Source organism: Amphibalanus amphitrite, unplaced genomic scaffold (assembly GCF_019059575.1).
Source record: "Amphibalanus amphitrite isolate SeventyFive unplaced genomic scaffold, NRLGWU_Aamphi_draft 000296F_arrow, whole genome shotgun sequence".
Taxonomy (NCBI): domain Eukaryota; kingdom Metazoa; phylum Arthropoda; class Thecostraca; order Balanomorpha; family Balanidae; genus Amphibalanus; species Amphibalanus amphitrite.
Genome location: NW_024881791.1, coordinates 134,554 through 161,703, shown reverse-complemented (window position 1 = coordinate 161,703; position 27,150 = coordinate 134,554). Strand labels below are relative to the sequence as shown.

Sequence of the window (27,150 nt, the reverse complement as noted above, 5' to 3'; positions counted from 1 at the left end):
TATATTAGTTTGTAGCCTCCTCACATATTGCCCCATCAGACAGTAATAATCACACTTCTCGGTGTTGAGCGTGTGTTTGAGTGGCAGTGCCTTGTCTAAGGAATTTACATGCCGAGCCTTCTTATATCGAGGCCCACACGCATAGATTTTTTTGCGAACCACATCGGTTTCTGATGGGCCCCACTCACTTCTGAGCGCTCGATGCCGAGCTCTGAGGGCTAATGCCAGCTTCTGGACCCACGTCTTCCTCTATGGTAGCCCACACTGGTTTTATATGATTCATGCCAGGCTTTAAGGGTCAATCTGAGTGGAGACCGTATTTTCCCACGTAGTGCTCCCTCAGGCCAGTGTAATGCCTGTGTATCAACTTTATCGACTTGGAGACTGATGGCTTCTCAGGTGGATTCTCCGTAATCGCCGTGGATCTCCGACATAACCTTAAGGTCGTCAGAGGCTATAAACTAAACAAAAATGAAAATTCTCCCGTGTAGTAGTGCAATTTGAGGCGAGGCCCGTCGGGACCCTAAGTGGCTGGTATTTGTCCTCCGGGACTCCATGCCGACTTCTTTAGATAATCCAGCTGTTAGTTCCCGTCCCCACAGACAGACCACCAATCTGCGCCTACGTACGACCACCCATGAAACGGGAGCCTGCTTCATTACGATTAGGAACTACTCAAGCCGCACCCCGGTGACCGTCCAGCCAGAAGAATTGGACGCCGCATATAGTGAGGACGACGATAGGCAAAAACAAGAGATTGACGCCCTGTGGACAGAAACAACTGATTGATACGTAAAGGAGCATTTTTTGCCGGTAGAGCGTTGGACTCCGCGTGGTGAGGGCACGCGTCCCGGTTATAACAGTCCGGGTTCGAAGCGCGACAGAGTCGCTCGATGTTTATGAGCCTCCTGGCGAGTATGGTTACGATTGGTGGCAGGCCGTAGCCAGTCGAAGTCAGTGAGGGGACCGGCCGTGCGCGGCTATGTGCATACGTTAAACTTTGGGCTCTAAATTCTGCCATAGATCAGGAATTGCGCGATCGGAGGGTATGAGGGCAGGGCCAACGCAACAAGCTCTGCTTAGCGGGGGCTCTGTCCTTGTGAATCCTTCCATTCAAAAGGTTCGGACTTAATTTATAAAAAAAGAATATCCCGGGCACGGAGTTAGGCGCCTGAAAAGACGAAATGTAACGTATTGCTGTGCGAAAAATGGTTCAGGTAAACAAAATAAACACTTGATAACAGCCCTAGGTAATCGGGTATATCAATGTGCTCACATTGCTTCGTTTACGCCTTTGCTTTTATGTGCACTGACGCCTCGAAATAAAAACTCGTTTGCCTTTTAGCTATTGCCGGCCCCCCCCCCCCCCAGTAGTGACTTTTTGCCCTGACTGGGGGGGCCAGGCCGATGACTGCGGGGGTTTGCCCCCCCCCCCAGTTAACATGTTAGACGAGGCCTTGTGGACAGACGACGAGACAAGGTGGATCCATCAAGCCATACTGAGGAATGGCTGCTAATTTTGAGTCACCGAACCAATTGAAACCTGGGGGATAGATGAGGATGTCAATTGGCTCAGTGACTCAAATTTAGCAGCCCTTGATAGATCTTGATGGCTTGATGGATCCACCGCACCGATGCGTGTTACTTGCAAGACTGACTGCCCATTGTCATCGTTAAGCCGAGCTGACGGCGGCCCGCGACCCCCGCAGCCTCTGGCCGTGTCGCCGGTCGCGGATGTGCCACCGGCGAGGAGGGGTCCGGCGGTCGCCGTCTGACCGATGTTGTTTGTCGTCCTTTTGCTGTCGCCGGGCCGCGGTGGCGTCAGGTGCGACCTTTGGGGGTCCGGCTGGCGGCCGCGGTGACAGCGCCGTGTCACTGCTGACCGGCGGTGGGGCCGCCCACGGCTGGCGGGCCCCCTATATGAGCGGGCGCGACGCGGCCGGCAGCCACCGCCCTGGTCGGCACCCTCCGGCACACCATGCTGCGGCTGATCTTGTTGGCGGCGTCCGCGGCGCTATGCGCCGGCCACTACGGCACCTACCTGCAGTCGCGCCACTTTGCCGGCATTGACCTGTCTCCGTACTGGCAGCCGCGCTACTGCGCGCCCATCCGACTGCGCTACCCGGACATCAGCGACCTCACCTGCTACTACATCGTGCAGTACTATGTGCGCCGGCCGCCGCGGCTCTACCTGCCGCACCTGGGCCTGCCGCACATCTCGCCAAAGGTCAGCGAGCCCAGCCGCCCGCGCCGCCAATTATCTTTTAGAGTTAAATAGATAAAGTTTCAGCTTTACTTTATAGGTTAATGAGTTTAAATTGGGAAACATTCTTGCACAGATCGTACAATTTATGATTTTTGGTGATATTCCGTTCTCGACATTATGCCGATAGGAGTGTTTGACTCACAATGGTGAAAATATTTTGGTAGCGCCTGGAACAGTGCGAGTCTGGAATGGCAGAGATCGGACCAGCCGTGTCCAATGACCGTTTAGCTAAGCTCGATTGCCTCAACTGACCATGCAAGTGTGTGCCCGCAGTCTCTGGTGCCGCAGCGGTACTGGGTTCAGTACCTCAGCAAACTGGTGGACCTGATGCCGCCCGTCTTCTACTATCCGAAGCCGTTCTACAGCAATCTCTACAGCCACGTCTCCAAGTACTACCCCACCATCACCGACAGCAGCTTGTACTTTGTAAGTCCTTCGCGCGTCCATTGGTTACTGGGGGCGGTGATTAATGACCAGAGCCCAGTGGTTGTTAATTACCGGTCCGGTGTTTAGCGTGGCCGTTTGTTGTCTACGTTACCTGCTACCGGGCTTATTTGACCGGTGCTTTATCGTTACCGAACCGGTATCTCCATGGCGAGTGCTGATCACGGCCGTCCGTCCGTTCCAGGATCACCTGGCGCTGACTGACACCTACATGTGCAGTCATCTGGTGGCTCCCGCCAGCTGGAGCCTGTTCAGACCCTTCTACAGCCGGCATGTGCTCAGTCTCAACTTCAAGCGGCATTGTGAGTCTAGCTAACCATCCGGCTCCTTCCACTCTACGAATTCGCCCATTCTTATCAGTGGTCATACTCTCCTTTACTTGACTGGCGGTCACCCTCACTATGCGAAACTGCAGTAAGGACAGCTGTTTCAAGCGACCATGCCCCTGGTGACCGTTTGCGTGTGGACACCTTGAGGTCCAAGTTTACATTCGGGGATCATCGCCGACATATCAGCATCCGCCCTTATGTAATGCACAATTGCATATCTCTAAATAAATTCCGAGCGAAATCGTATACACAGTCGTGTGTCACCCACTGTATAGTAACAGACAAACGTGTGCCACTGTATGATGTGTCAGCTGACAGTTGTCGTGCGTCACTGTGTGCCCTCTCGAGTATCATGTCACTGTGTCATCTGGCAGCTCTCATGTGTCCTCAGTGTGTCACCTGACAGTTATTGTGTCACTCTCTAACGTGAATCTTGTGTCCGCAGTCGCCCGCTACCAGTACGTATTCCCGAGGCTGCCCACGATCGTCTCTAAGCTGAAAACCTACCAATTCATCCCCTCTAAGCCGTACTTCAAGAGGGCCTCGCTGAAGTCGCTACTCATCGTAAGAAAATAGTCGTTACATATTTTGAGTCTAAAATAACCTGTGATAGTGTCTCAGATCTGGGAAAGCATAACGATTAGTAGCCCCTTAATTGGTGCAGCATATTGCTAAACGTTACGATATGACAATTTTAGGTGAACGTTGAAACGCACCGGACTGAAACATATGGAATTGAAACACGAATTCGATAATTGTGTTAAGCACAAGCCAGCAAAGACGAGAGAATTAATTGGAAAACAGTTTTTACTGCTAACAAATGCTAACCTAGATTACCGTCAAAAGCTCAGACCGTTTTCAGTCATCTTTTCTATACCGAACTGTAGGATATCACACTACCAATGATCGGCTGGTGAATGGAGTGCTTGTTTGGTATTCGATGGAAGTCCTCAATGCCCATTTATCTTTGACAGGGGAAGACCAGGCTGTCGTACCCACACCCAGATCTCTTCCCTGAAAAGAACCTGTGGTTCCCGCGAAGGACTCTCCGTGGACTCTACAAGTACCTGAGCAAGAGGAAGTACCCGTGGTCCAGCTGGTTCAGCAGGATCAAGACCATCACCACGCCCAAGCACATCAAGTGGGGCTCGGGATACGACGGCCTGGTGAGTTTGTCGAATCCTTTCAGCTGCACGTTCCTGCACTGACGACGTGGCTGTACTCCGGGAGGCTCCAGTCTCGCCATGATCAGGCTGATTGGTTTTGTCTCTACCTGAGTGTGTTACTCACGTGCCGGGGTGTTGACTCACCGATCTCTCCGTCCCTGTACAGGTGTGCCAGGCTAAGTACTCGCACCTGTCGTTCCTGTGCCCCGCATGGAGCCACGGACTACTGCCCGTGCTGCGTCTGCGCTTCGCCAGCTACCCCAAGGATATCATCTACTCGCGCAAGGCCACCTTCCAGTCTTTCCTCAGCGGCTTCCTGTATCAGTGGGTGAGTAACTCAAAACTTTCTAGATGCGTCCAAAGCTAAGCTTATTCGCAAGATTTTTTTATGAAAGTGACGACGAAAATATGTTAACTTTACCTACAGACAGACTATGTAGAAAAGATTTGTATCGGAGGATGACCGTGTGCCGTCTGCCGCAGCGCCCGAGGATCCGCGTCTACAGCCAGAGGCTGGTCACCAAGGCGCTGCTGGCGTTCGACAGCTACGCCTGCAGCTGGCTGGGCATCCACTTCAGCAGCCGCTACAAGTTCTGCAAGCCCAGCAGCCTCTGGTACCCCACCCTCTACAGCGGCTGCAAGAGCTACGGGTGCTAGGGACCAGGCGGTGTCATAACTTACTAATTCGGCACAATTCCAATATTTAGTCTTTCTGGTTTTATCGGTAATGTGATTTTCATTTGGCTGGAATCTAATACAACTCTAAAGGATTCACGTTATTTAAAACGCATCGAATTACTCACCTGTGGATGCAGAATAGTGGAACAGAGAGCGACAGGATGAAGATGAGCAGTCCCCCGGCGATTGTTTTCTTTCTGCCGATCTTGTCGACCAGCAGCACGGTGAGCAGCAATCCTGTGTGGTCACAGCCGGTGACGGTCACTCGGCAGCGTCGGGCGTCTCACAATACGATCTCAGCCCGCTACAGAGGCGACCGTAATGCTGAACAGACGACCAGCCGCCGAACGGAATGTTAGCATGGGTGTGGATTTCCGCCGAGCGGGGGTGTCCGAGCTCTCCCAATCCCGCGCCGGCTTGGCTTTGGAGCCGCAGCAGACGGCGCGGGTCAAGGTCACCGCTAGGGCGGCGGCGGTTTTGTTGAGCCCGGGCACTCCCGACTCAGCGGTAATCCACGCCCATGAATGTTAGCCGTCCTGGGCTGTAATTATGAGTAGTAAAGTAATATTGGTAATTATAGCCGTCTATTTATTTTTACGTATTTCTTGTATTACATTACTCGTACAGGTCTCGCGGGTTTTAGCGGTAGGTTTTGCACCTAGAAAATTTCGTGTACTTCAGGCTATGTCTTCGTCGTCTTAGGCTTTTAAGCGTTGAAGATGCGCCGATTTGTTGGGTAACAAGCCGGCCATGAACGTGTAAAATGGCTTCATCGTAGATCGATTAGTTTCTGAGATATAACCGGAAATGTAAAAGTGCAAAACCCACCGCTTAATCTCCCGAGACCCGTACATAAACCAGGCACTTACCTGGCAATTCTGAGAGCGCAGTCCACAACACGTCTAGGTAGTCTGCCTTGGTGAGTGTTGCGCAGTGAGCTTGACACACCTGGAATAAGGAAGACGGCTATAATCACGTAACAGACAATTAACAACACTTGGCATGTCAGTCGAGCCAGTCGACTCGAAACAGGCACAGCAAGAGGTGTCAATTTTCTGAAACGAACGGGATTAGCGGGCAAGTGCCCGTGGATCACCCTAAAATATTCCCGCAGGAGTCGAATGACTCGACCAGCGCAGCGTCGCGACGGTCGTCGCGCCTGGGAGGTATGCTGTTCCGCCCGGCGCACTGCCAAGTGCCTGGAAAGTATGCTATACCGCAAGGCTCACTGCCAAGCGCCTGGGAGGTATGTTGTGCCGCCTGGCTCACTGCCGACCGCCAGCCCTGCGGCGATAAGGGCGCGGGGATCGGCCGAGCTAAGTTGACTTGACAGTGGAGTCGTACTTGAGTGAAACTATGATCAGACTGGGGATTGAAAACAAGTTAAATATATACTAAAAGATGAGTTTTGCCCATTGGTAGCTGACTAAAATCGATTGTGCGCTTTAAAACAAAACTATAAGGCTTCTCTCGAACACCCCAACCAAGTTACCAACCATATAACTGGTAGTATTAACCAAAACGTGCATTTCTGTAATGGGACAGTTTTGATCCACAAGTGGTAGCCACTCACCCGCTCCTGCTGTGGTTCATCAATAGCTGAACACATCTGATCCTCGGGCATCTTCAGAAGCTCTGTGGCTAGCATTATGATTCCATAGTAACAAAACGTGACCATCATCCTGCCAAAGAGAAATGCCAGTCAAACCATGTCAGATAAGTGGTTAAAAAGCTTATCTTTAAAAACAGGTCCTTGATAAAGTTAAATGTATGTAGATTACAGAATGATGTTTTTTTTTTACAAATCCCGCACCACCTACCATAGTGTCCATAGGAGGACGCTGGTGCGGCGATTCTGACGCGACAGCAGGTCGGGGAAGTGGCCGCGACTCTCGTCATTTGCGCTGCTGGTCTCGAGGTGGCCCGGAGGCAGCGCTCGTCCGTTCTTGGCCGCCAGCAGGTCCATGGTGGCCTGGGCGAGCTCGGGCCGGCCGCACGCGGCGTGGTACCGGGGACTCTCCACCAGCAGCTGGCGGTACAGGCCCGTACTCTTACACGCCGACAGGTCGACCGTGTCTTCACATGATTCAGAGCATAAGCATTCAACGCATTATTTATATCCCCATATTAGACCTCTCAGAAATCTAGCTAATAGAACTAATAGAACCCTTTTCCAGTATATAACGCGCGTTGAGCGCTGCCTTGTGCGGTCGCACACTAAGGCGTTGCACGCGGACACCGCTTACCGGTGACAGGAGGGCGAACAGCACCAGTGGGATGCTGGAGGTGGCCAGCAGCCAGCGCCAGCCGAGAGTGGGCACCACGACCATCGCGAGCAGTACCTCCAGGATGGCGCCGCTGGTCCAGAAGAGCTGCAGCAGAGTCAGTCTGCAGGGTCACCGCTTCGCTGTAGGGCTACATCTGCGAGTGATGTTGAATTTAAAATTGCTTAGCAGCCCTGATGCAAACTTTTAACCCTGCTAAGGTCTAAGGACAAGATAGCTGTTGCTTTTGCTGAAGAACAAGCAAATCTGAAAGAAACCGCGGAAAGAACAGATCATTGCCATGGATAACATCGAAATATTTATGCCACTATTGGTGAAAAACAGAGAAGCTGGATCACTTTGATAAATGGATGCTTAGTGCTTACATCCTCACAATATTAGTAATGATTAATTCATGAAGTGTTTGCTGCAATGAAAAATGGACTTACCTGAATAATGATCAGGCTTTTTCCTCGCTGATTTGTTGGGATAAACTCGGTGAACAATGTAACCCTAAAAAATACGGCGACATCAGAAATCAGCTCTTCCAATTGAAATGAGCATCACACAGATTAGTCGGATGGTAAACTTCATGTTTAGCGATTACGTACGATTAAATGAAATATACCACTTACGTCCTCAACTTTTTTTTTTGCTACAGCTTTGTGATTTTTTAATGATCAGAAAGGAAAAAATGAATATTAAAAAAAAAAATCATGTAAAAAGAACTATCATCCATCTCTGGTAGCGGCCAAATAATATCTGCAGCGGAAGCTAGCGTTCGCCAATCATACTGCTAGTTCAACACCAACTGCATGCTAATTAGCTGACGAATGGCCTGTGCCAGAGGTGACTGCATTTGTTGCATTCCTCCGTAGGGCACCGTTTGCCTCCAAAGGGCTGATTTCGAAACTAAAATCAATATGTCTTTGGCTAGGATGATCGCTGGGGTGTACAAGCTTCAGAATTGTGCTAGTAGCAGCTCAAGCTACAAAACGGCTACTTCACTTCAAAACCCCATGATTAAAGTGGTTAGTATTTTCCTATAAGTCGTTAATCGTAAAGTCGTTATTCGTTTAATCGTTATTCATTAATCGTTTAATCGTTATTCGTTAATCGTTAATCGTGCATTTACACGTATAAACGTGATTAAATAAACTAAAATAAAAAGGACCTTTCATTAAAATCGCCTCCTCAGGGGGTCGCAAGATACTTGAGAACCATGTAAGCACTTGAGCAAGTGATCCTGTAACGAAACATAAGCTTATGTGTTTAAGCTAATATATGATTGATGAAATGATCAACGAATTAGCTATTACCACGACCAGTGTAACGAAGCCTTTTGCCTGCATCCTAATTCGCGTCTTATAATATTTCATCAAAACCAGTAAAATCACGTATTTATTCTTAAACGGGGGATACGACTGGCAGACCTATGTGTACATACATACATTCACATACACTGCATCTGCATAAATTATGACATTATATACTGATAAGCTACGTCAGTTCTTGCAATATAAGGCAGCCTTTCAGTTACATGAATGTAGTTGAGAGCAGTGAACGGAATCAGTGATTCACTGATCATTGTCGGGGTAACTAGTTCGACTTACACTTGCTGAACGGAACCGATGAAAAAGCCGACCAGACAACGGAGAATGGTGATCCAAATGAATGTCGGAGCAAATGACGATAAGAATCCAAAATAGGCCAGAAAGAAGCCAGATACAAGCATAGTCTGAAAAGTGAACAAAAAAGTCAGTATTGTAATAAGATAAAAGACGCATGAAAATAGCCGGCTGGAATCAGTGATAACATTTTGAGAATGCTCAGAAACAAGCAAGACCCATATAATATATTCCCATGAGCGACATACACTGTAAAAAAAACTTACAAGCCCCTCGTAGAGGAATTCTCAGCGCAAAAATAACATTGCAGGAGCGTGTAAATTTGGCTAATTTTAGGCTAGTTGCCGAGTAACAAGCTTGTTCGACAAGGCTGTGCCTCGTATGCATACGACCACCGTGCTCCACCTAGTTTGACAACACGCACGTAAATAGCGTGGGTAGTGCGTCTACTAGGTGTCATAATAGCCCCTGCCTGGTAAGGTTACTAGCCACTGCCTACTAATCCATACCCAGTAATTGTACTAGCCCCCAAGGCTAGTAGTGGTACTAGCTCAAGGCCAGTAGTGGCACTAGTTAACTAGTACCACTACTGGCCTTCGGGGTCGAGGCACTGGGTCGACGGAATTCCGTCGACGGAATTCCGTCAACCAGTGCCCCGACTCTCGACCGCCACCCGCAAGTAAACAGACTGAGTAGCGCTGCAGCACATTTATTCGGGCACGAGAACGAGAACGAGAACAATAACAACGCCAGGACAATAACTATAACTTTAACAACAACAACAACAACAACAACAACAACAACAACAACAACAACAACTAACTGAATAATTTGCAATCAGGTTTCTTAAATAACCACCATCAAACATTTGTGATTTTTCATTAGCTCTGCACCGGCGGCAGTCGCGGGGTGAAGGTAGGCCAGGACATATGTACATGGCCCCATTCTTTACCAGAGAAGTCTGTAATAGGCGAAAAAAAACGAATATCAACATTATTATTATCATAAGGCATACCAATCTGGAAAATGATTAAATTAAAGTTGAAGAAAGTGATATATTCCTGCCACAAGCTAGCTTCAGTCCCAAACATATAGCTATTCTGACTTGGATAGACGATAACGGCGCACTTCTGCCAACGACGGGCAACATTATGCAATACTATACGGTTGCATGAGACACGATCGAGCACTTCCACGGGCTTTGACGCAACGGCACTTACAACAGGCGAGTGAGCAAGTTGATCCTGCCATGTCAAGTACATTGTTCACTGTGCAGTCCATCAAATATTTGCCATACTTTGCAGATTCAAGCAAGTTTTTTTTTCTGGGCGAGGCTTACCAACAGAAATATCGCTGGCTTCCGGTATACCTTCATGCCTCAGTCTCCCACAACTTTAAGCAACTCTGCAAACAGAAAAGAAAATTAACTGCTGATTTTAAAATATCAGTGAGGATGGCTTTATTATCTACATCAACTGACTTTTGTATAAGATAAATCAATGTGAGGCAATATGTGTAGCTTACACATTTGGAAAAAAAGGCTAGACAGCAACTGAAAGAAAGTCCGTCTTCCAACAGTCGGAATTCAAACGAAACAGTGGCCCACAACGGTCAAGGGGTGAATTCTATGACGCAACATGTGTTCAGAATATTACAAAATAAATAAAATGTCCCCCATTGCTACGTAAATATCATACAATATAACGTACCTTCGAAATATCCCAGCCCGAGAACTTCACAACGCACCGTGCTCCAACACAACCGCACCAACCGCCGGCAGCCGCAGAACTGAACAATGGCGGCCGGAAATGACGGCCCCGCGCCGGAAGTGAAGGACGCGTTTTAGAAGCAGTCTCAGACTCGTCGCTGGTCACCGTAGCAGGGATTTATGAGGCACTACCGAATCAAAGTCGTTTCGCCCCATTCGGCAACACGAAAACCCTACCAGGACTAGTCCGATGATGAGTTTCCGACTAGGTGGCGTGTGCGCAGGATTATATTTAAAGCACGTGCAGGGCGGTGCCTCATTAGCCGACATAATAATAATATGACACGATAATGAAACACGCATGTAACTAGCATGCAACAAGCTTCTGGCGGATTTAATTATGAGACTATGCGTAGTTTTCCGACACAGCGCGAAATCTGTTGATCAGCAGGAAGGGGTGTTAGGGAAGCATTTAAGTTATTAGGTTACCGTTTGTAACCAATTGTTTCACGAGGCCACTCTTTAACTAACAACCCTCAGGCTGATAATGTCCCTATATATAACAGCAAGGTACAATGGACGACCGTGTAACCCACTCCTTGTCATAGAATTGGCTCGTGACATTTTTTTTTTACAGTGTATACATCTTCTAAGAAGCTCAACAACATAATAACTTTTGTTTACAAATGGACAACATTTTTGTTGAGCACACAGCAAATGATACAAGATGCCTCACCTTCAATCAAGCCAAAGAGCAGTTGGGCAGACACACACAGTAATGGCGACGCAACACAAAATGGACGCCGGCTCCCGGATGCGGGGGGGGGGACTCCTTCTGAAAGCAGCCACAGACTCCTAGGTTGTAACATGCGACGAGGATAGCTATGAGGCACATCCTCATAGCCATCCGAAGCCGCTAACCACGCAAGCTTACCAGCACGTTTACCAGCTGCAGGCGTTCGTGACAACAAGCGGGGTTGCACGCAAGGTTATCCGTTTAGTAGGTGCCAGCCGGGGCCTCGTCAGCTGAGCTAATAGCAAAATGACCTAATTGAGGGACACGCCAAAAACTGGCCGAGAACAAGCCAACAGCGGGTAACACTGTGAGGCTGTGCGTAGTTTATTAACACTGCGCAAAATTAGGTTCCTGAACATGCTCTCGCTCGTAGGCATTTGTTCCTGTAGCACGCTACATCTTGAACATTTAACGTAGTATCTTTTCGGCACGGCTCGGTCCGGCAGTCCCTCTCCCTCGCAGTCATGCCACACACCTAGCCTCGCTTTCCCACACCCAATCCCCCCCCCCAGTTCCCTTAATCTATCACTGTCCGCACATAATGGGCAGCCGTTAAACTCCCATTAAGACGCGCGCTTTTGGAGACAGCTACCGCAGGATGAACGATTCGAATCCCAACAAGTAACAGCTGGATCAGTAACACTGTCAACAGCTCGTGGACCCACGCCGAGGAAAGATAACGGCTGGGAGCGCTGGATCAGCAAGATACGTCATCAGATCATGGAGCAGTGTAAAGGATGGATGCCGGGTGGAGCACACAGCCTCCTTTGTCGGGGTACAACAATCCAGGGTGAGTGACCCGGCAGAACGCCTTGAAGGTGACCTGCACAGCAGCCGCAAGCAATGACCTGTAGTTCCAGATTTCGCCACTGAATAGAAGAGGCAGCACGCTACGGCCACACCCCGCAACCACAAGGCCTGGCGGGAAAGGTCAGCAGCCAAGCGGGGGGTGCTAGCCAGCTGGCGATGGGGACACGCCCAAGGTACTAGTTGCCAGAGCTACCGCCAACCGAAGGGGGCAGCACTAGCCAGACGCGAGAAAGGTTGACAACAAAGGATGTATGATTCTGGGAGATAAAACCATTTTGACGGAAGATCGGACGGAGGGGTAGCTCCTAAAGTAATCAGCCAATACAGTAGCCACGGGAGAAATGACTGACAAATATGGGGCTTGTGGCAAATGCAGGCTTGAATTCCAAGGGCTAGAGTCACCGTCAGGTTAATAGCAAAATACAACCAAGAAAATGGAGCAGCCGGCCATGAACAATGTCTGCAAATCCCAAGCCTGGAGACTAAGCAAGAGGACGTCGGGAAAACAGTTATACCAGCTCAGCGCAACGGTCGTATCGGAAACAGCAATACGGAATACACCGATTCGCCAAAATCTAAGATGAAGGCTAAGATACGAAGTGTCGTCTCCTGAGTACATTGTAAGTGGCTGGAACAAAGAAACGCTGTTGAGGCTAACTAAAGCTGTTATGGGATTCAACCCAATTCAAGCATACAACGACGAGCTATATGGAATGTGATAAGATGTTTAGCTACCGAGGTATTTGGATAACCAGCGGAAAAGAAGGCTGCTGCGGGCAGATACGCAGCCGATATAAGAAAGAAAGTGGTTGAGGATAAAGAAACGGCACGACAGAGCTAATTCACACTTTTATCAATGTTCTTATATCCTACACATCGATGAACCGACTGGTAAAACTCCCAATATGAAGATGGTGAGCGGCCAAGTGAAAACGCACGGGAGTAACAAAGACACCCTGGGTGCAATGACTCCGAGGTCGGCTCAGGGCGTGGCAGCCCCTCGAGCTATAAAAGGTGCACGATTCACCCCGGAGGACAGTCTGCAGCCGGAGCCGGAGACGCCATCTGGAGGCCGCCGTCGGTCCGGGGTCACCCGCGAGAAGCCTCTTCAGTTCGACCGACCAGAGCCGGAGGACAACCGCCGACGCTTGTGACCACACTGAGAAGCGGAAGCGCAGAGAAACTCCAGAATGTGAGTGTTGTTGAAAAGTCTGCTCAATCCCAATCCTTGACCCCCCCCCCCTCTGCCCAGCCTGCCGTGCCGTGACGACTGCCAAACATTTTCGGTTGCCATAAAATGCACTCTCAATTGGAATTGGAAAACTTAAATTACTTTGAACTCATTGGTCCAGACACCCTAGTAGCATGTTAGGATCTGAATTTCGAAGTCATGTCAGAGTCGCCAGCAAACCGTTATTGTCAGTTGGAGTTCACGATTAGGCCTAGAGCGAGACCCGAAAATTTACATAAGCAGCTCAGTGTCACGAACGCTGAAATTGATGACAGGATGCGTGACAGCGTTGAAATGTCTTTGTCTTCGGTCAAGCTGGTTCGTTCGATTTATTATGGGCGATGGCCAGGTGCGTTTTGAGGTTGGAACGTTTGTGAAATTAAGGGTTTAGATTCGTGCTGTACTCACTAAAAGGTTGCATTGCGAAATCATTGGTAATATTACTGTAGGAATTAATTGCGAAGTCGAAATCAATTATAGAACAGGTAAATACGGTTGAAAAGGAATGTAATGTTTTAAGGTGGCGACTGATTCATGCGATCGATCTATGAATATGGCTATGAGTTATGATTTTCGACAGATACGAATGCTTGAGCTTACGGCGGAATTTCTTCTGTTACTTAGGTGCAGAGTTGTGAGCAGTGGTTTGAGGTTGACGGTTTGACATTTTGCGACTTTAGATGGTCACTTTGCGTCATTAAAATTGCGAAATGTCGAGTAACAGGTAGATGCAGAATTGTTTGTGGTTAGAACTAATATGCGACTAATCGATCGTTGTGCTTTTGTAGAATAAATATTAGAAAGGACCATCTTTGTTGGGGAACGATTAAATGGGACAGGAATTTAATTTAAAAAAAACTTACGTGGAATGGAGCTGATGAGATGTCGAACAGGGAGATATTGCAGCGATATTTTACCAGATTCACACTCACTGACACATCCGGTGAATCTACCCGGCCAGAAGGGATAACACGCACGAGCACTGTACCGCGAGTGTTGGCGCGCCAATAGCGGCGTGACTGACTGACGGTGTCGACGCGGCGCCGGCCGGCGGCCGTGGCATTCGTCGTCCCCGACGCGGGCGTTGAGCCGCCAGAGGGCGCGAGGAGCAGCCACAACAGGGGCAGTGGGTTAGCCGTAATTGGGGCGGGCGGTAGGTGAAGGTCACGTATAGGAGCCTGGTTAGTTGCGGAAAGTTGCAACGGGATAAGAACGTAGACAGTTAAATATGACATGCTATATGATATCTAGGACTGCACTTCGTTTGATACGCATTGTTTACCGCTAATAGGATGATTTAAATTAGATTCCCTCTGAAAGGCTAGGGACCCTATGACAATATTCTGGCACTCTATAAAGATAATTTGTTTAGGTAACTAGTAGCCCATCAGAAGTTATGGAACGAGTTTCAAGGAGGCATTTCCGTTTGAGCATTCAGTAATTCACTATGATACGGTGGATCACAACCAGACGACAGATCGGTGCGAACTCAATGGTTCTAGATCATCTGATTAAATCAAGAACGGTTCAAGGTTTGCTAGGGTTGTATACGAGAACTGATGATTAGGTTCACGTGTGCAGCAGAAATTATGACTTGAGATTACGATTTGGTTTGGATAAATAATGCGTTTCTGTTATACGCGTTCTTGCGAGTTAGCGCCAATAATTACTCCACCAATATTGGCACAGGGCATTGTGAGGCACAGACGGCTTGTTTGCCCGTCTCCTATGGCGTAACGTTTACCAGCATGACTGTATGAGACACAGATGCACTTCTCTAAACCCACGTCCAGACCGGAATAATAAGAGGGACACACCGTCACGTACGCAGGGCATATGCACGTTTTCCGCCAGTGGTACCGGCCACTGTTAATTTTCCCGCTTAGGTAACACTGGGTGAGAAGGCAGTGAGAGGTTTCTACGGCAGGGGGGAAGGGGAAGATTGGCACAGTACAGTGGAGAGTAAGTTATGCCAAAGGCAAGAAGCCGAAGGTCAGGGGTGAAGTCACCCAAAGGGCGGATAAGGCGAGCCGTAGTGTCCCGGGTAAGTCCTCATACTTATTTCGTAAAGGTACTTTGATCGGTACTGGACAGCCTCAGGGGAGGGAAGAATGTACTCCAGGACACGTAAGGCCTTGAAGAGTAAATCCCATGGTTAAGGAGAGTTCCAGTATATGAACTGTGGTCCCTGGGTCGTGAACGGAGGTGTTACACGCGGACCGGAAGAGGGCATAGGTAATCTCTCCCGGTAGAGAGATAAGTCGGATATAAATCATGTATGTGTGTACCATAAGTCTATCGGACGTGTAGTGAAGCCCATAAATTAGTAGGGTGGATATTTGTGCAATTATTCTGGACGGCCCTGCGATAAGTATCTTTGTCGCCGGTTAGCGGAGCTCATATGGATTTCGGAAAGAGACATTTATCTCGCCGGGGAGATCGCTATTAGTCAGGCACCTAACACCATCGGAGGGAATTTCAGGGGCGCTAAATAAATTTGAGTGAACATATGAGGAACGAATGTAGAGAGAGGATGAGAGTGAGAATGGTAAAGGATGAATCTTAGGATAAGGCCGATGGGAGTTTAGCGAAGCTCAGTTAGGACAGTCAAACTAATTAATCTCGAGGCATTACTCCTTCCTTCTCCTCTTCTCAAAATCCCTTGCTACAAATGGCGCCCAAAACGTGGGGCTTTGATAATTCTCGAATTGTAAAGCTGGTAGACTGGCACAAGCCGCCGAACCCGAAGTTGATGAACTGGAAGTCAACGGTATGGAGAAGAGGAAGAAGTTGAAGAATTGAGCAGGTGTTCGAAATACTGACAGCAGTGGAAATGAAGGTGCTGCAGGAGTCGACGTGACGGAAGATGATTAGCGAAGGAAGCTATGGGAAGATGATGAAGCTTGCGGTGGTGGTTGATGAGAGGAAGCGGTTTTGCGAATACTGAAAAGGACATATAAGAAGTGGTGGAAGATAAGATAAGGAAATGAAGCTGTCTCATGAAAACAAAGGATCAGACTTATACAGAAGTCAGGCCGAAAATGAAACTTGACAATTGTTTTCATCAGCATATCAATTCTTCTACGCTCTGCTGTACAACAAGGACAAGTGAAGGTCAGCTACTGTAAAGGAGATGTAAGGGAGATCGAACTTTTCTCGAACATTGATGAACAAGAGAACAAGCAATATCAGACACAGAAAAGGAAGAAGAACAGGCGGAATTCTCGGGTTTTACTCGATCAAAATCAAACACGGGTGTCTTCACCAAACAGCCAAGGCGATGATCAAGCTGGTGACCAAGGAGATGGTACCAGGAGGCTACCAGACCAACTGCCAAACGATCAGTTCACATGGGCTGCCGCAGAGATCAGCCACCTGGGCTGCTGCAAAGGTTGTCACCTGGTCCGCCGAAAGGTCACCCACCTGAGCTGCCCACCTGGCTGCCACGAAGGTCACCTAACCGGACTGCCACGGAGGATACATTGTCCTCCCGTGCTGCCTCGGAGGTCACCCACCTGAGCTGCCACGGAAGTCGCCCACCTGAGCTACCACGGAGGCTGGCACGGGTCTGCCACGATGGTCACCCAACCGGGCTGCCACGGGGGCTGCATTGCCCTCGCGTGCTGCCTCGGGGGTCACTCACCTAAGCCGCCATGGAGGTCGCCTACCCGGACTGCCACGGAGGTCATCCAACCGTGCTGCCATGGAAGTCGCCAACCTGAGCTGCTACGGAGGAAGCCACGGAGGACGCGGCAGGGGCTGCCATGGAGGTCGCACACCTGAGCTGCCACGGAGCCTGCCACCAGGGCGGCCACGGAGATCGCGGCAGGGTCGGCCATGGAGGTCACCTTCCCGGACTGCCACGAGGGTCATCCACCTGGGCTGCCACGTAGGCTGCCCGCACGGGCCGCCGTGCAAGCTGCCCACCCGGGCTGCCATGGAGCCCGCCGTCCGGGCTGCTGTGGAAGCTTCCCACCCTGGCTGCCGTGGAGGCCGCCCCACCCAGGCTGCCATAGCAGGCTGCCACCCGGGCTGCCGTGAAGGCTGCACACCCGGGTTGCCATGGAGGCCGCCACCCGAACTGCTGTGGAGGCCGCCCACCTGGGCTGCCATAGAGGTCTTCACCCTCCTGAGAAGCCGCTTACGGGACGGCCAACGACATCAGACTAACCAAAGTGGTTGGTGCCCGTGACCCGGATCTGGTGAACGACAAAGTGAGGTGGGGACGAGGAACAACAGGTGCGTGTGTGTACTGTACTAGGTATACGATGTCATGTGGTAGGCGTTGCTGAAGATCATATGATTGTGTAGATTTAGATGAGTAAGGGGTGTGGCTTTTTTCGTATGAGTTGCGAGGACGCAACTAGGGTTGTTTGGACTGAAGATGTAGCACGCTACATCTTGAACATTTAACGTAGTATCTTTTCGGCACGGCTCGGTCCGGCAGTCCCTCTCCCTCGCAGTCATGCCACACACCTAGCCTCGCTTTCCCACACCCAATCCCCCCCCCAGTTCCCTTAATCTATCACTGTCCGCACATAATGGGCAGCCGTTAAACTCCCATTAAGACGCGCGCTTTTGGAGACAGCTACCGCAGGATGAACGATTCGAATCCCAACAAGTAACAGCTGGATCAGTAACACTGTCAACAGCTCGTGGACCCACGCCGAGGAAAGATAACGGCTGGGAGCGCTGGATCAGCAAGATACGTCATCAGATCATGGAGCAGTGTAAAGGATGGATGCCGGGTGGAGCACACAGCCTCCTTTGTCGGGGTACAACAATCCAGGGTGAGTGACCCGGCAGAACGCCTTGAAGGTGACCTGCACAGCAGCCGCAAGCAATGACCTGTAGTTCCAGATTTCGCCACTGAATAGAAGAGGCAGCACGCTACGGCCACACCCCGCAACCACAAGGCCTGGCGGGAAAGGTCAGCAGCCAAGCGGGGGGTGCTAGCCAGCTGGCGATGGGGACACGCCCAAGGTACTAGTTGCCAGAGCTACCGCCAACCGAAGGGGGCAGCACTAGCCAGACGCGAGAAAGGTTGACAACAAAGGATGTATGATTCTGGGAGATAAAACCATTTTGACGGAAGATCGGACGGAGGGGTAGCTCCTAAAGTAATCAGCCAATACAGTAGCCACGGGAGAAATGACTGACAAATATGGGGCTTGTGGCAAATGCAGGCTTGAATTCCAAGGGCTAGAGTCACCGTCAGGTTAATAGCAAAATACAACCAAGAAAATGGAGCAGCCGGCCATGAACAATGTCTGCAAATCCCAAGCCTGGAGACTAAGCAAGAGGACGTCGGGAAAACAGTTATACCAGCTCAGCGCAACGGTCGTATCGGAAACAGCAATACGGAATACACCGATTCGCCAAAATCTAAGATGAAGGCTAAGATACGAAGTGTCGTCTCCTGAGTACATTGTAAGTGGCTGGAACAAAGAAACGCTGTTGAGGCTAACTAAAGCTGTTATGGGATTCAACCCAATTCAAGCATACAACGACGAGCTATATGGAATGTGATAAGATGTTTAGCTACCGAGGTATTTGGATAACCAGCGGAAAAGAAGGCTGCTGCGGGCAGATACGCAGCCGATATAAGAAAGAAAGTGGTTGAGGATAAAGAAACGGCACGACAGAGCTAATTCACACTTTTATCAATGTTCTTATATCCTACACATCGATGAACCGACTGGTAAAACTCCCAATATGAAGATGGTGAGCGGCCAAGTGAAAACGCACGGGAGTAACAAAGACACCCTGGGTGCAATGACTCCGAGGTCGGCTCAGGGCGTGGCAGCCCCTCGAGCTATAAAAGGTGCACGATTCACCCCGGAGGACAGTCTGCAGCCGGAGCCGGAGACGCCATCTGGAGGCCGCCGTCGGTCCGGGGTCACCCGCGAGAAGCCTCTTCAGTTCGACCGACCAGAGCCGGAGGACAACCGCCGACGCTTGTGACCACACTGAGAAGCGGAAGCGCAGAGAAACTCCAGAATGTGAGTGTTGTTGAAAAGTCTGCTCAATCCCAATCCTTGACCCCCCCCCCTCTGCCCAGCCTGCCGTGCCGTGACGACTGCCAAACATTTTCGGTTGCCATAAAATGCACTCTCAATTGGAATTGGAAAACTTAAATTACTTTGAACTCATTGGTCCAGACACCCTAGTAGCATGTTAGGATCTGAATTTCGAAGTCATGTCAGAGTCGCCAGCAAACCGTTATTGTCAGTTGGAGTTCACGATTAGGCCTAGAGCGAGACCCGAAAATTTACATAAGCAGCTCAGTGTCACGAACGCTGAAATTGATGACAGGATGCGTGACAGCGTTGAAATGTCTTTGTCTTCGGTCAAGCTGGTTCGTTCGATTTATTATGGGCGATGGCCAGGTGCGTTTTGAGGTTGGAACGTTTGTGAAATTAAGGGTTTAGATTCGTGCTGTACTCACTAAAAGGTTGCATTGCGAAATCATTGGTAATATTACTGTAGGAATTAATTGCGAAGTCGAAATCAATTATAGAACAGGTAAATACGGTTGAAAAGGAATGTAATGTTTTAAGGTGGCGACTGATTCATGCGATCGATCTATGAATATGGCTATGAGTTATGATTTTCGACAGATACGAATGCTTGAGCTTACGGCGGAATTTCTTCTGTTACTTAGGTGCAGAGTTGTGAGCAGTGGTTTGAGGTTGACGGTTTGACATTTTGCGACTTTAGATGGTCACTTTGCGTCATTAAAATTGCGAAATGTCGAGTAACAGGTAGATGCAGAATTGTTTGTGGTTAGAACTAATATGCGACTAATCGATCGTTGTGCTTTTGTAGAATAAATATTAGAAAGGACCATCTTTGTTGGGGAACGATTAAATGGGACAGGAATTTAATTTAAAAAAAAACTTACGTGGAATGGAGCTGATGAGATGTCGAACAGGGAGATATTGCAGCGATATTTTACCAGATTCACACTCACTGACACATCCGGTGAATCTACCCGGCCAGAAGGGATAACACGCACGAGCACTGTACCGCGAGTGTTGGCGCGCCAATAGCGGCGTGACTGACTGACGGTGTCGACGCGGCGCCGGCCGGCGGCCGTGGCATTCGTCGTCCCCGACGCGGGCGTTGAGCCGCCAGAGGGCGCGAGGAGCAGCCACAACAGGGGCAGTGGGTTAGCCGTAATTGGGGCGGGCGGTAGGTGAAGGTCACGTATAGGAGCCTGGTTAGTTGCGGAAAGTTGCAACGGGATAAGAACGTAGACAGTTAAATATGACATGCTATATGATATCTAGGACTGCACTTCGTTTGATACGCATTGTTTACCGCTAATAGGATGATTTAAATTAGATTCCCTCTGAAAGGCTAGGGACCCTATGACAATATTCTGGCACTCTATAAAGATAATTTGTTTAGGTAACTAGTAGCCCATCAGAAGTTATGGAACGAGTTTCAAGGAGGCATTTCCGTTTGAGCATTCAGTAATTCACTATGATACGGTGGATCACAACCAGACGACAGATCGGTGCGAACTCAATGGTTCTAGATCATCTGATTAAATCAAGAACGGTTCAAGGTTTGCTAGGGTTGTATACGAGAACTGATGATTAGGTTCACGTGTGCAGCAGAAATTATGACTTGAGATTACGATTTGGTTTGGATAAATAATGCGTTTCTGTTATACGCGTTCTTGCGAGTTAGCGCCAATAATTACTCCACCAATATTGGCACAGGGCATTGTGAGGCACAGACGGCTTGTTTGCCCGTCTCCTATGGCGTAACGTTTACCAGCATGACTGTATGAGACACAGATGCACTTCTCTAAACCCACGTCCAGACCGGAATAATAAGAGGGACACACCGTCACGTACGCAGGGCATATGCACGTTTTCCGCCAGTGGTACCGGCCACTGTTAATTTTCCCGCTTAGGTAACACTGGGTGAGAAGGCAGTGAGAGGTTTCTACGGCAGGGGGGAAGGGGAAGATTGGCACAGTACAGTGGAGAGTAAGTTATGCCAAAGGCAAGAAGCCGAAGGTCAGGGGTGAAGTCACCCAAAGGGCGGATAAGGCGAGCCGTAGTGTCCCGGGTAAGTCCTCATACTTATTTCGTAAAGGTACTTTGATCGGTACTGGACAGCCTCAGGGGAGGGAAGAATGTACTCCAGGACACGTAAGGCCTTGAAGAGTAAATCCCATGGTTAAGGAGAGTTCCAGTATATGAACTGTGGTCCCTGGGTCGTGAACGGAGGTGTTACACGCGGACCGGAAGAGGGCATAGGTAATCTCTCCCGGTAGAGAGATAAGTCGGATATAAATCATGTATGTGTGTACCATAAGTCTATCGGACGTGTAGTGAAGCCCATAAATTAGTAGGGTGGATATTTGTGCAATTATTCTGGACGGCCCTGCGATAAGTATCTTTGTCGCCGGTTAGCGGAGCTCATATGGATTTCGGAAAGAGACATTTATCTCGCCGGGGAGATCGCTATTAGTCAGGCACCTAACACCATCGGAGGGAATTTCAGGGGCGCTAAATAAATTTGAGTGAACATATGAGGAACGAATGTAGAGAGAGGATGAGAGTGAGAATGGTAAAGGATGAATCTTAGGATAAGGCCGATGGGAGTTTAGCGAAGCTCAGTTAGGACAGTCAAACTAATTAATCTCGAGGCAGCTTAAACTAGCAACGCTAATACGAATTAAGTGGGCAATTTTCTTAATGGGGAGGCCAGTGATATAGGAATAGGTGACTGGACGAATGATCACATTCAATTTATCAACGTAATTACCACCCATATGTTTGGCAGTGGTCATCGGGACTTCGAATGCCCTGTCCTTCACCTACCCAACTGTGCCGCAAACCCAGCTGATCGGACCCCTCTATCCCTAATCCGAGCAGTGAAGAAGCATCTCGTGCATCATGGTCTATACAATGAACAGAATCATCAAGCCTCTAAATTAAAAAGCATCTTCCATCAGATGTATTTGTACGCAAGGTGGATCTATATCTACATCTCTATCAGGTGGATCTCATCTATCTCAGGATCTCATCACTATCTGGATCTCTCTGAAGATCCCTCTCGGGATCTCTTCTCCCCTGTTCTAGCAGCTTTACTACCGAGTTCCTCCAGCGGCGAATTATTCTCTCTTCTGCTACAACAGCCGAACAACGGTGGACCCCGGAGCTGGGTCAACTGCAACGAAGCAGAGCAGTGTCTACAACACTCTCTCCCCTTTCCCTTGCTACATTCCACAAAGGGCATTGTTAACGTGCATGGCTCTGACTACTAATGTCCATATATGTTGTTACGAGGTGCAAGGGAGGCACTCGTAAAAAATGCCTAATTTCAAAATTAGCTAGTGAATTTTTTTTACAGTGTACACTGTAAAAAAATTCACTAGCTAATTTTAAAATTAGGCATTTTTTACGAGTGCCTCCCTTGCACCTCGTTACAACATATATGGACATTAGTAGTCAGAGCCATGCACGTTAACAATACCCTTTGTGGAACAAATGCCTACGAGCGAGAGCATGTTCAGGAACCTAATTTTGCGCAGTGTTAATGAACTACGCACAGCCTCACAGTGTTACCCGCCGTTGGCTTGTTCTCGGCCAGTTTTTGGCGTGTCCCTCAATTAGGTCATTTTGCTATTAGCTCAGCTGACGAGGCCCCGGCTGGCACCTACTAAACGGTTAACCTTGCGTGCAACCCCGCTTGTTGTCACGAACGCCTGCAGCTGGTAAACGTGCTGGTAAGCTTGCGTGGTTAGCGGCTTCGGATGGCTATGAGGATATGCCTCATAGCTATCCTCGTCGCATGTTACAACCTAGGAGTCTGTGGCTGCTTTCAGAAGGAGTCCCCCCCCCCCCCCGCATCCGGGAGCCGGCGTCCATTTTGTGTTGCGTCGCCATTACTGTGTGTGTCTGCCCAACTGCTCTTTGGCTTGATTGAAGGTGAGGCAACTTGTATCATTTGCTGTGTGCTCAACAAAAAGGCTGTCTATTTGTAAACAAAAGTTATTATGTTGTTGAGCTTCTTAGAAGATGTATAGTATCGCATAATGCTGCCCGTCGTTGGCAGAGGTGCGCCGTTATCGTCTATCCAAGTCAGAATAGCTATATGTTTGGGACTTAAGCTAGCTTGTGGCAGGAATATATCACTTTCTTCAACTTTAATTTAATCATTTTCCAGATTGGTATGCCTTATGATAATAATAATGTTGATATTCGTTTTTTCACCCATTACAGACTTCTCTGGTAAAGAATGGGGCCATGTACATATGTCCTGGCCTACCTTCACCCCGCCGCCGGTGCAGAGCTAATGAAAAATCACAAATGTTTGATGGTGGTTATTTAAGAAACCTGATTGCAAATTATTCAGTTAGTTGTTGTTGTTGTTGTTGTTGTCGTTGTTGTTGTTGTTGTTGTTGTTGTTGTTGTTAAAGTTATAGTTATTGTCCTGGCGTTGTTATTGTTCTCGTTCTCGTTCTCGTGCCCGAATAAATGTGCTGCAGCGCTACTCAGTCTGTTTACTTGCGGGTGGCGGTCGAGAGTCGGGGGCACTGGTTGACGGAATTCCGTCGACGGAATTCCGTCGACCCAGTGCCTCGACCCCGAAGGCCAGTAGTGGTACTAGATAACTAGTGCCACTACTGGCCTTGAGCTAGTACCACTACTAGCCTTGGGGGCTAGTACAATTACTGGGTATGGATTAGTAGGCAGTGGCTAGTTACCTTACCAGGCAGGGGCTATTATGACACCTAGTAGACGCACTACCCACGCTATTTACGTGCGTGTTGTCAAACTAGGTGGAGCACGGTGGTCGTATGCATACGAGGCATAGCCTTGTCGAACAAGCTTGTTACTCCGCAACTAGCCTAAAATTAGCCAAATTTACACGCTCCTGCAATGTTATTTTTGCGCTGAGAATTCCTCTACGAGGGGCTTCTAAGTTTTTTTACAGTGTAAGAGAGATCACATTGTTTAACCCTCGTCCGTATTAGTGTTTTGCCAGCCGCGAACGTATAGGGGGTCCGTTGGACCCCCCCCCCCTCCCTTCCTTGCCGTTTTGTCCCTGATCGAGCTAGTGCTTCGCGGAAAAAACGAGCGTATTGATCGACAGGACGGTCGAACTACACGTACTATGCGTGATCGACTGATCGTCCAGGAAATTACGCGCGTGATCTGCGAGTTTGCAGGTTTTGCAGAAAATCGGTACGCAGATGAAGTTCAGTGGATAGGAAATACACAGGGTCGGCTACACTGGGGTCACGCAGATTCAGTCAAGGAAATCCCGGACGTTCAGTACAGGTAATGCCGGATAGTCAGGACGGTCAGGATGTTCCGTACCGATATAAAGTTCAGAGCTACGAACTTTTTTGCAGAATCTGCGAGATTGCGTGATATGAGACAGTTGTTGGCGCACTTGGTGGCGCACCGTATGAATCCAAGTGACGTTATTATTGTTTCTTTAATTTTCATGTGTTATTAATGTTTTATTGAAAAAATAAACTATTTATCGATTGAATAGTATAGAAGATAGCAAACTTAAGCGTTTGTTGCGAAACCATTTAATAGTTGTTATTATCACGCCAGCGTTCAATAAATTCACGGAAATTCTGGAAAATCGCAGAAACCGATGCCAAGGTAGTCTCGCAATCACAGATCTGCAGATCACGCACGTAATTTCCTGGACGGTCACGCAAAGTGTAGCTCGGCCTTAAGAGATCCTGGGCGCGGGAGCCAGGGTGCTTGTGAGGGCTGAACAGTGAGCTGCTTCGACCTTTCGGCCGGGAGACTCCGGGATGTATTCAAGCCCCTACCCCTGCTCGAGACATCTTAATCTGCCAACACCCAAATCTACCAACTCTTCTCGAAATGAAAACCAGTTGATGAATACGGGGTGAAACTCATCTGGCGAACCGGGCCGGCGTCATAATGCGTGGGTAGACTGTGCCGCTTAACACTCAAGTCAAGCGGCACAGTCTACCAATACCAGGCGGCGGCTGCCAATGCTGAGGCGTAGATAAACCTGGGTAAACCGATGGACTGGAGTTCCCATCGATCAGTCTATAGCCCCACTATACATATGTGCCGTCTGCGACGGTCCCGTTGCGTGTGATGCTGCCTCCCTGCCAGCTGTGGGTGCGTACAATGCGTGTCTCCCTGCCGGGCGCCGGCTATGTGTGACAGGCCCGATGCGTACAATGCGTGCCTTCCTTCTGGCTGTGATAGCCCCGGTGCGTATAACGCGTGGCCCTCTGCAATCTGTGAGACCCCCGGTGCTCTCGGCGCGCGCCTCCGCCCTCTACTGACCGGTTTCCGTCCGTGTCTGTCGGCGAAACGGCCCCAGTACAGCTGGCCGCACGTCATACCGACAAACACTGCCGTGGAGACGGTGGCCTGTCGCCAGGGCGAGATGCGCCAGTCGCAGAGCAGCGCCGGCGACAGCAGCGACAGCAGCATCACCTCCATACTCTCCGAGAGCCAGCTGAGGCCGAGCAGCACGCCCAGTTGCAGCTGCAGCCGGCCGAACCCGACCCAGTCGATAGCCTCGTCCAGCGAGTACGTCACTGCGGAACGGACACGGAGAACGTGGGGCACGCGGTCAGACGAGGAGCATCAGCAATCGGCGACATAACGTGGAACATCAACAAACAGCTGGCATGCAAAAAAAAGTATAGGTACCTATTTTGTCAGAGCGTTGCTGAGATGTGATAAGGTAAAAACTTGACAAGTCTGTCAAATCAAATTTCCGTATACGGTTTGCTTGTTTGGCATAGTTTAACGAATTCCCCACGCTTACTTCATCTAGGCATACTGGACTTGTTATAACAACACGTTTTTGGTCATTGATCAAAACGTCGTCAACAACAACAACACTTTTACTATTATCAGCAAAGAGCCTTTGGGTGAAGAACTAGCGAGCGCAATAGTGAGCCGTGTAAGTGACAGTGTAAGTAGGCCGCGTGCAAACGTACAAAATGAGAACTTAAGCTGATTTATTCCGGCGACTCATCTTGTAACTAACTAATTAACAGCGGACGTACATATTTCAGCGCATTTCCCCAACGGTGAACCAAATTCAAATGCAATCAGCCCTGTGGTTCTTAGATGTAGAGGCGGCACCCGCGCGTGCGCACCGCACACGTCCAGTAGCACCAGCAGCACCCAAACCTCGATCTTAGTCGAATGTTTCGCTTAGCTCCGTCTAATGCGACGAATTGTAACGATCGACAATAAGAGTAAGACAAGACAGTGCTATGCTATTAATAATCATGACCCAAAACAGTTCAGAAAGTTTAAGCTTACCGGCTTTTGATGGCTCAGCGATCGTAGTGCTGGTCATCTCCGTTCCTCTGTCTCCATTCATAGCTTGGTATTTGCTCTCCCCCACCGGCATGGCGTTCTGCGGCGAAAGACGCCTCTGAAAGCGACACTCGCAACGCCGATATGTACTTCTCACTGAGCTCCGAGCAGTGATATGCCTCGTGAACTATTTTTCGTAGTGGCCGTTCTCATGCCGGCCGTGCTCGTAGCAGTCGTTTTCGTGCCGTCGGTCGTCGTAATGCCTGTCTCCAGCGTCAACTCTCACAACGTTCACTGTCACCGAGGCTGGCCAGGCGCCGTCGCTGACACTCAGGTCAGCTAGTGTCACCGTCGCTGACACTCAGGTCAGCCAGTGTCACCGGCGATGGCGTGCCGACTTCGCTCAATCACTGAGACCTTCGCCGGTCCTGGCCTGCACCCAGCCCCCCGCGGCATATGGCGCACAAAGCACATATTGCGGGCCAGATGTGTATCACCTGATAGATCCTTTACGGGCCGCCAG

General features: G+C 49.3%; 2 protein-coding genes across 2 annotated transcripts; one reads left to right on the top strand and one right to left on the bottom strand.

Moving 5' to 3' along the window:
* Window positions 1-1,877: 1,877 nt before the first annotated feature.
* Window positions 1,878-4,976, top strand: LOC122387717. Its single transcript, XM_043378124.1, has 7 exons — window positions 1,878-2,227; window positions 2,540-2,692; window positions 2,895-3,012; window positions 3,485-3,603; window positions 4,014-4,205; window positions 4,372-4,533; window positions 4,689-4,976. Exons 1-7 carry the CDS (start codon window positions 1,979-1,981, stop codon window positions 4,860-4,862), a joined length of 1,167 nt encoding a protein of 388 aa, XP_043234059.1. The 5' UTR covers window positions 1,878-1,978; the 3' UTR covers window positions 4,863-4,976.
* A 28-nt stretch (window positions 4,977-5,004) lies between these two features.
* LOC122387748 (synaptic vesicle 2-related protein-like) lies at window positions 5,005-26,859 on the bottom strand. The gene is made up of 9 exons (XM_043378198.1): window positions 26,631-26,859; window positions 25,635-25,891; window positions 8,761-8,885; window positions 7,597-7,660; window positions 7,130-7,255; window positions 6,704-6,912; window positions 6,457-6,565; window positions 5,753-5,831; window positions 5,005-5,120 (listed from the first exon to the last, which is right to left on the bottom strand). Exons 1-9 carry the CDS (start codon window positions 26,719-26,721, stop codon window positions 5,005-5,007), a joined length of 1,176 nt encoding a protein of 391 aa, XP_043234133.1. The 5' UTR covers window positions 26,722-26,859.
* Window positions 26,860-27,150: the final 291 nt, after the last annotated feature.

Excerpts from the sequence above, each read along its gene's own strand:
- LOC122387748 (XM_043378198.1), bottom strand. The coding sequence starts at position 26,721 with ATGCCGGTGGGGGAGAGCAAATACCAAGCTATGAATGGAGACAGAGGA. Across the intron at positions 25,892-26,630 it reads CGCTGAGCCATCAAAAGCCG|TGACGTACTCGCTGGACGAG; the intron begins GTAAGCTTAAAC and ends TCCGTTCCGCAG. Across the intron at positions 7,256-7,596 it reads AAAGCCTGATCATTATTCAG|CTCTTCTGGACCAGCGGCGC; the intron begins GTAAGTCCATTT and ends ACTCTGCTGCAG.
- LOC122387717 (XM_043378124.1), top strand. The coding sequence starts at position 1,979 with ATGCTGCGGCTGATCTTGTTGGCGGCGTCCGCGGCGCTATGCGCCGGC. Across the intron at positions 3,013-3,484 it reads TCTCAACTTCAAGCGGCATT|TCGCCCGCTACCAGTACGTA; the intron begins GTGAGTCTAGCT and ends TTGTGTCCGCAG. Across the intron at positions 4,534-4,688 it reads GCGGCTTCCTGTATCAGTGG|CGCCCGAGGATCCGCGTCTA; the intron begins GTGAGTAACTCA and ends CGTCTGCCGCAG.